At 44.0% G+C, this 8,452-nt stretch overlaps 2 protein-coding genes across 2 annotated transcripts; one reads left to right on the top strand and one right to left on the bottom strand.

The window, feature by feature from the left end:
• The first annotated feature begins 1,881 nt into the window (after positions 1–1,881).
• On the top strand, positions 1,882–3,664 carry LOC111669482 (coiled-coil domain-containing protein 185). The gene has a single exon (XM_023425796.2). It carries the CDS (start codon positions 1,925–1,927, stop codon positions 3,614–3,616), a length of 1,692 nt encoding a protein of 563 aa, XP_023281564.1. The 5' UTR covers positions 1,882–1,924; the 3' UTR covers positions 3,617–3,664.
• A 1,136-nt stretch (positions 3,665–4,800) lies between these two features.
• On the bottom strand, positions 4,801–8,257 carry unm_sa35587 (un-named sa35587). Its single transcript, XM_023425748.2, has 7 exons — positions 7,965–8,257; positions 7,480–7,585; positions 7,055–7,219; positions 6,538–6,606; positions 6,159–6,244; positions 5,931–6,065; positions 4,801–5,848 (listed from the first exon to the last, which is right to left on the bottom strand). Exons 1-7 carry the CDS (start codon positions 8,058–8,060, stop codon positions 5,567–5,569), a joined length of 939 nt encoding a protein of 312 aa, XP_023281516.1. The 5' UTR covers positions 8,061–8,257; the 3' UTR covers positions 4,801–5,566.
• Between the last annotated feature and the right edge of the window lie 195 nt (positions 8,258–8,452).

An 8,452-nucleotide genomic window follows, 5' to 3' on the forward strand; every position in this document is an offset into this window, starting at 1 on the left:
AATATTGAAATATTACAGAAGTATGAATTCAACATAAGCAAAGAGAAACAAGGAATAAAGAACAGAGTACTTGTTTGATGAACACTGTCATTATATTGCCACATTTCTAGACAATTAGATAAACGTTTAAAGTAACTACTGTATCAATCGGCAACTGGGAGCCTATAAAACCACTACTGGATGAGAAATAAACATTTTGTTTTGTTTTACTTTCATTTTACTTTCAAGAGAAAAAAAAGTGACATTATTATCTAAAAGGTCACTGTTAAATGAAATGTATATCAGATAATAATATAAGATGTCCTGAACCTCAATAAAAAAATGGCAGTATGTGCTACAAAAAATACAGTTTTATATTGTTAAGGTAAGGATATTAACTATGAATATATCACCACAGAAAAGCTAAGCATCCAGTTATTACACTGAATAGATTATTGTAAAAAGTCTATATAGTTTTGTTTAGCTAAGTAGTGTATCATATGCTGCTAATCTGGAATTATTTAATAATGTGTGGTCTTTGTCCTATTATACCAGCTAAACTATAGTTTACAATAAAGTTGGGCATACTTTTGTTTTATTAAAGAGGCTTCTTGGGGCCCTGAGTAGGCTAATACATGTCAGATTAGGGTTAGTGTGCTTTAAAATAAATTTAAAAAAACAAAACAAACAGAACTGTTTACACTCTTAAAATCAAATTTGCAGCATTACTGTACGTTACTGTAAAATGTTGTCAGTCTTTGGAAATAATTAAATCCCTCTGCCTCACAAAACTGCCTTCAAATAATAGCCGATTTATAGGAACCAGCCTAAAATGTTTGCTACATATTATTAGATACTGACAACTGAAATACAAATGATCTAAGAGTAAATATTCAACTGAAGATGTATTGCCTTTTGTACACAGAAAATCGCAACTCACCACATGCATTATTTAGTTATTTGTTTCGTTTTTTATTAATAAGCTTCGAATCTAAATTTCTTCTCTGAACTTCCGTTACAAACGTCTGACGAAGGTGGAACTAACTTCAGCGATGGTCGTCATCCTCAGCCTGTAGGGCGTGTCAGCGGCGGACACGATCATCCCACAGGTAGAGGGCGCGCTAAAGACTGTTTGAAAGTATATGACGTGGGAGAGCCGCTCTGTAGTTTATATTCGTTGTTTTGTTGTCATGGTAATCAGAAGCGCCCCCCCCCCCCCCGTCAATACCAGCTGTTTTGATTCGTTTTTATCGGCACACGGTTAAAATGGTTAATGTTGTTTTGTAGTTTATTTTTGTTTGTTTTGTTTTCCACGTTTTTATTTTATTTTGTTTTTTTATTGAGGGCAGTTAAAACATGATTACTTGAAAGTATAACACAACTTTTCACACCCAGACAGAGATTATTTCATTTAAAAAATTGCATTAAAGTTATAAAGTTAAAGATTAACATAGTAAAAATTGCTGAACTTTCCCCTTTTAGTGGGGTCTCATTTGTTTTAGGTTTCCTGTTTATGTAGCCTATCATCATATGATTTATTACCCATCTTATTATACGTATTTGTTATTTTACGCATTATAATATGCTACATGTAGAGCTGCTCCAATGGCAAAGTTACTTATAAAAGTAGGCTATAATAATTATATAAGTATAGTATAGTATAGTATAATTCATATTTAGCTACAAGTACAAATGAGGTCAGTCAGTTGTTCGGATTCTACGTTGCTATAAATTCTTTCACGTTGTCTCAAGTTGGTATAAATATAATAATAATATTAAAGGACACGTTTCAAGTCTGGGTTTCCCTGTCTGTCACAGCTGAGACGCAGCTTTAATCCCCTCATGACCTCTCTGTGCTGGAAAGCTGAAGGACTGCGCAGGAGCTCGGGAGCTGGAGAAAGTTTGAGCACCTGAATTCTACAGGTTATTGAACCGGTGTTTGATCATGGCGGAGCCGAGGACCACCCCCCCTGTGGTCCGTTTGGACCTGAACAACTTTGACCTGGCCCAAGCAGAGAGGAGTCGGTATGTGTTAACCAGTCCGCGCTCCCTGGAGTCCTGTGCGCGGCTCGGTATCAAACCTGTTCAACTTCTGATTAAATCACTAAACGAGTTGATTGCTGAGCAGAAGGACTCGCCCTTTGAGGCGGTGAGAGTTATGCATGAATCCTACGAAAGGGAGAGAATGAAGCTTCTACAAATGTGCCGAGAGGAAAGGGAGAGGATTATCCAGGTGACAGGGGACAGGTGGCCAGGCAGAAACAAAGTCTCAGGCCTGGAAGTCAAACTGAAGGATCAATCCGTGCAGAGACAGTACATCCCATATGCAGATCTGTGCCTTCAAGGGAAACCTGTTAGCATGTCCTCCTGTTCTGCTGCTAGTCACAGAGACCCAGACAGGAGCACGGTCTGCAGCTTCAGTCTGGGAGAGCTCACACACTCTTCAGCTACTGAGAGGAAACTGGACAAGCTCACCAAGGACATCAAGAAGGAGATGTGTGTCACAGTGTCAGAGAGAGACCGCAAGATAGCAGCTCTCATGCTCGTGAAGCACCAGGAGGAGCAGACTCGCCTCAAGCTCTGTCAGCAGGAGGAAGAGCAACGAGAGGAGGCCCGAAAACAGGAAGAGGACCAGCGGGCTCAGGCAGAGAAAAGGAGGAGGAAACGACTGAAACAGAGTATGAAGCACTGGCATGAAGAGCTGGAGGCCCGCAGGAGGCTGAGGGAGCATCAAGAGGAAGAGAAAGTGGGGCAACTCAAGCAGGAGGTGCTGCTGCAAGAAGACCGCTGGAGGAGGCTGAAAGAGGAGGTGGAGGCACAGCGCAGAGAAAAGATGGAAGCTGCACAGAAAGAGGCAGAAGGGCGCAAACGCTACCAGGAGAAGCTGCTGAGAGAGAGGCAGGAGGTGCAGAGAAGGGAGCAAGAGAAGGAGAGAGAGGTAGCAGGGGATAAGGAGCAGAAGGCCAGGAGGAGCAAAGTGCTGCTGGAGAAGAAGGAGAGGAAGAGGCTGCAGGAGGAAAACCACAGGGAGCTTCTGCGACACATCCTGCTGAAACAGCAGGTGGAGCAGCAGGTGGAGGACGAGGAGGCACAGATGAAGAGCACCCTTGAGAAGAAGCTGCAGCACTCCTGTGAGAAGCGTGCCCAGGCTGTAGAGGATCGGATGAGGGAGCTGCATGAGCGGGGGGCCCGGGAGGGGGAGCAGATTCAGAGAGCGCAGCTGAAGGCCGAGCTGCAGAGCGTCCAGCAGCTCACACACAAACAGATGCTGGTCCAGCTGAGCCAGCGTCGCATGGAGAGAGCCGCCCTGAACGCCTCGGCCCAGCTCAGGAACAGGGTTCAGCGGACACATCAACGCAACACACACAGGCAGATCTGCCACCAGAGGCTCAGAGAGAGGATGCAGAGAGAGGAGGAAGAATTGAGGAAGGTCCGAGAGAGCTGCATCTTCCTGAAGGAGTGGAGGAGGGAGAGGCTGCGGAGACAGCGAGAGAGAATACAGGAGGAGGCGCAGACGCTGGCTCGGGCCTCCTTTCACATGAGGGAGCGAGTGAGACAGCAGATACACAGACGGACCTTTGATCAGATGGCTCTGGAGGCTCAGCTGGCTGCCTCCATGATCCGCATGAAACTATGAAAGATTTCCTCCCATTCTGACTTCAGAAAGACTTAAAGCATCACATCACATCAGCAGGCAAAAACTGTGAGAAGGATGTGCCATACGAGTTAATTTGTTATAACCGGGGTCCTATGAATAAATGTTGGGGCCCCGAGCTGCACAGGGGGCTCTGCAACATGCTGTGGATCATTATCGTGTCAGAGCTGTTTTCACAGGGCTCAACATCTCTAGCTCAATGAGGGACGTGCAGAATAACAGCAGTGATTTTAGGAGTGTAATGACTCACAAAATCAGTGCGATTGTGCCTTATATTTTCCATTAACTGCCGTTCGTATTGAGTGACCCAACATGACACTGTGCAGTATTACAGTCCTATCTTACAGGTGAGATGTGGTTTATTAGGTCAACAGGTAGTCAGGGGGGAAAGGTCGAGTTTTTAGCCTGTGGAAAGCTGAGCAGTGCAGGTGAAGCCTCCAGACCAGAGAGCGAGGGGTTAAGTTGTGGTCTGTAGCCATTGGGGTGCTTGTGGGCTGACATCAGTGTTTTGAGTTTGATATAACAGCCATTAGCAGCCAGTGGAGTGCAGATAAGAGAGCAGGGCCTATGGAAGAATTTCGGGAGGTTGAAGATGAGCCAAGCTGCAGCGCTGTGGACGAGCTGCGGGTGTAAGAGGCCACAACACTGGTTAATGTTCAGCTCCTCACCATTGTGCTGACTTGTGTCAGTGTCCATTCATATCACGTCTCACTAGAAGCTTTTTAAAACAAACTTTGCATATGAATCTGGATGGATTTGTAGTAGAATGATATTTGTAAATGTAGAATATAAACAGCTGTTACTGCTTCAGCACCTGATTTCAAATCTCTTCTGTTCTGGACCATGACAAATGGAGAGAAATTAAATTAAGCATTAGTGGTGTGATGATGTATAGAATAGATGATGTTTTATGTATATTTCTTTATTTCTTATAACTTAATAGTATTTAATAAATTAAACTTCAAAGTGCAAAACGTCTTAATCTTGACATTTTGTTTCTGTGTCTGTATTTAACTCTGATGGATCTTCTAAGTCCTGCTAGGCAAGTGGTTGATAAAAGGCAGGTGCAACATGACACTTCACCATTAAATATGGATTAGCATCAGATAGTTTACGTCTGCATCAAAAAATGTGTTGTGACCACAACATTAAGCAAACAGCCATCAGAACATGAGCAGACATGTTTTTATTTCATATAAACATTCGCATTCACTAAAGAACGAACAGACAGGAATCATCAAAATGTAGATTACCCTAATTTTTGAAATGACAAAAATTCAGTGAGACATTTGTGATTGGAGGAACCCGCTTGATCATCCCAGTTATGTACAGTACTTGTTTCTGTCTGACTCACATAACATCTAACAGATGTAAAGAGCTGCTGGATTCTTACAGATCTTCCACCACACACCCGAGAGGCTTCGTCAGTTGTACTGGTAAAAAGTCTCACCTGCGAACCTATAAAACCAGTCATACACAAATATTTCACATCCTCTCTCTAGGTAATTTGTTCTATTGCACATTAATAAGCTGAAAGTCTGGACCCGTTTTCAAGCTCCTGACTATACAAAAAAAATGCATGACCTAGATCTCTTATTGTTTGAATAACCTGTTCCTGTAAATCTATCCAGTTACAGGGATTTCACCGCTGTCCATGCCAAACTCTGCTGAGGACAATAAATTAGCTATCAGATTCTTACCTCCTGCCAAGCTCTTTTAATACACTAACGATAGTTAGATTCAAAGGAAGTTTCACTGAAAACACACCACGCTAACTGCTCTTCCAAGGCTTTTTTTTGTTCTCTCCAAACATTGTGCCATACAAGTAGTTTACACTGTAGAGTGTATTATACAGGTGCTCACAGTTGTCCTTTCAGGTGTGGTGGCACCGTGATCTTTGCACAGTTATTTAACTTCCCTGACGTTCCTCTCTCAGTCGTCATGCAGGCCGAGAGCCAGCACCATCGGGAGCCCGACCCCGAGGATGAGAGTGAGGCTCTCCAGGAGCCCCAGGTGTCGCTGCTGGTGGGTCTCAGCTCCAGTGTGCTGCTGGAGGTCAGAGGATGGCTGGCCTGGTCTGCTGCTGCTGCTGCTGCTGCTGCTGCTGCTGATCTCTGGGAGAACGTGCACTGTGGCCACGTAGAGGAAAGTCCCAGCTGAGAAGAGCATCCCCACACCTGTTGCACTGAGCTGGTTCTGAGATGAGCTGCCGGACTGCAGATACAAACACATCAAATCAAATAACACCAAACAAACCATTGGACTGAAACTGTATAATACTTAGCTGCTCTCTTACTGCATGTAATATGAAGTAAGTGGTGATGGCAACAACAGGTGATGCGGCTGAAAAGGCCAGCAAATGTCCCTGAATGTACTTCTTTTCAAGGCCTGCATGCATCAGAAAGGAGACCAAACCGAAAGCTGCAGGCGCCTAGGAGAAAAGACGTTTGTCAGCTCTGCTACATTTTGTTTGTGAGCAGTATTGCTGGATGTTTCACTGCAGCGTTCTCTCAGGGAAACTCACCTTGTGTAGAATCACAGCAAAAAATACTATGACTTGCACTGTCACTTGACCCGTGGCCACAGCAGCACCCAGAGCAAAGCCATCAGCTATATGTAAATGAAAACATTGTTAGTGGTCACAACAATCTGCTTCCTCCATGGGTGTCTGTGCCTCCAAAAGCCTCCAAGCTACGATTTCAACTCAAATCATGTCACTGGAAACATAAAAGACTCAAACAGTGAAGGAATCACATGCTGAGTCACATGAGGACTTTAACAAACTCCACTGCTTTGTTGGGAATTTTCCATGCTTGTGGCATGGCATTCCTTGAAACATTTTGTTTACCTGGGAAAATACAAGTCTATAAAAATGTAAAGTAAATATTTTGCTGTATAAATACCTGCAGCGTGTATAACCAGTCCCAAAGTGGCTGTGATGCCCGCACTGTTCGGCAAACGAGTCGTTTGGTCTGAAATGAGACATTGCACATGTTGTGGTGATAACGAAACACTACCAGTGAAAAGCTTCAGAACACCCACATTTTTCCAGTTTGTATAGGAATTTAAACAGTTCAAGTCCAGTGAATAACGTTAAATGGTGCAAAGGTAAACTGTTAGCTAAAAAGATAAAAAATATATAAAGAGGTTTAGGTCCCACAAAACTGAAAAATGTTTTCCAGGGATTAAGACATTGGTTTATTTACAGCTTTCCTGCAGCAATGGAGGCAAATGAGGCCTTGAAATGAATGCTAGGTACACAGGTTGATGACCTCATCAAAATCTTTATCCTTCTCTTGTTGCGTGCTTTAATTTCAGAAACACTCACACATTAGTAACAACTGGAAAGATGGAGGTGGTCTACATGTGGAGTTGACATTCTGCAAAAATGAAGCTGGTACTAGAGTTCTGCCAACTTGCCATGCATGGAGATGTAACTTCCGATCTGATCCACCACAAACATGAATGTGAAGCCGAAGGTTAAAGCCACTCCGATGAAGAAGCGGGATGGAAGGCCTCTCTCTGTGGAGGTTGCATTTTTCTCACTGCCATTCAGACCAGGCGGCACATCGGAGTTGGAGGATGCTGCAGAAAGAAGATGAAGGACAGGGTGAGCTATTTGATCTCACCCCACATAAAAGAGTACAAGGTAGAGAGGCATGCATTTAAATGAGTGAGCCCCTTTGATCCCCATACGCCTCATCACTCTTTTCAAAGGGTTACAATCAAACACGGATGTAAATGTTGTGGATGAGGATGGCGTGGATTGATCAGTTGGCAAGACGACCAAGGAAAGGGGCTGCCGGGTCCTGGTTCAGCTCATGTTCATGTTTGTATTTGCTCACCTCTCCATGACTCCTCCAGTAAGCCCACTCCCTCTGGGATGGTGATAGCCAGCGCGGTCCCACACAGGAGTCCTGCCCCCAGGATGGAGACAAACTGCAGGCTTTTCTAGAGAATTCACACATGACTCCAGCTGATCAGAGTGAACCAGTGATTTATTTCACAGACAAAACCGTTTCTCAGATTTCCAGGAAAAGAGGCAAATGTCATCTATGTGGTATTTTATGTTCTATGCTGCTATCCTGGCCAGGTCTCTCTTTTTTTTTTTTATCTCAATGGAACTTCCTGGTAAAAATAAAGGAAAAACAAATGTATATTCTTTTATATAAATAATAATATTCTGCGGTGTATCGGGGGCCACACATGAAGATCAACACTGCAGATTAAAATAAAGTTTGATGCCTCCAGTCACTGTGACATCGAGACTGAATCATTTCAGGACCGTTTCCACAAGGAGGAGTTGAAATGAAAGAAAGCAGACTCTTACCTCAGACAGTCTGAACAACAGTGGGATGAATCCGAGTAAAAAACAACCAACAAACATCGCAACCGATATAAAAGTAACAGCCAGCCCTCCGTCCATGACGACGACTTCTGTTTTTAACACAAGTGGTGACTCGGTTTGCCGATGTGCTACATGTTAGTGTTGTATCCTGCTGAAATCTGACAGTCTGCTCTCATGGACACTGTGGGTTTTATGTGTTGGATTATAGACGAGATAAGAGCCATTCTGCCTTTCCACGTCGCACCTCGCTCTCTCGGCTCTTCTGCACCACAGCTGCACTTCCCTCCCAAGCAGCACCCAGTGTCCGACACCGAGAACTGCATCCCCGCCCCTGCCAGCCTCCGGCCCTCCAATCATCTACCTCCGATCTGCAGCACCAAGTAAACCCAGACCAAGTAAGGCTGCAGCTGCACAACCTCTGGGTGTACTGAACTCAACAGTACAAGCTTTTACTCCATATATTCATTTCA

This window comes from Seriola lalandi, unplaced genomic scaffold, assembly GCF_002814215.2.
Source record: "Seriola lalandi dorsalis isolate HSWRI2012SDOR001 ecotype SW California unplaced genomic scaffold, Sedor1 jcf7180002054795, whole genome shotgun sequence".
NCBI classification, from domain to species: domain Eukaryota; kingdom Metazoa; phylum Chordata; class Actinopteri; order Carangiformes; family Carangidae; genus Seriola; species Seriola lalandi.

What these genes read in the sequence shown, in the direction of transcription:
- LOC111669482 (XM_023425796.2), top strand. Translation starts at nt 1,925, where the DNA reads ATGGCGGAGCCGAGGACCACCCCCCCTGTGGTCCGTTTGGACCTGAAC.
- unm_sa35587 (XM_023425748.2), bottom strand. Translation starts at nt 8,060, where the DNA reads ATGGACGGAGGGCTGGCTGTTACTTTTATATCGGTTGCGATGTTTGTT. An exon ending in TTGCTGTGATTCTACACAAG is followed by an intron (nt 6,066 to 6,158) that starts GTGAGTTTCCCT and finishes CTTTTCTCCTAG; the next exon opens with GCGCCTGCAGCTTTCGGTTT. An exon ending in CTTACTTCATATTACATGCA is followed by an intron (nt 5,849 to 5,930) that starts GTAAGAGAGCAG and finishes TTGTATCTGCAG; the next exon opens with TCCGGCAGCTCATCTCAGAA.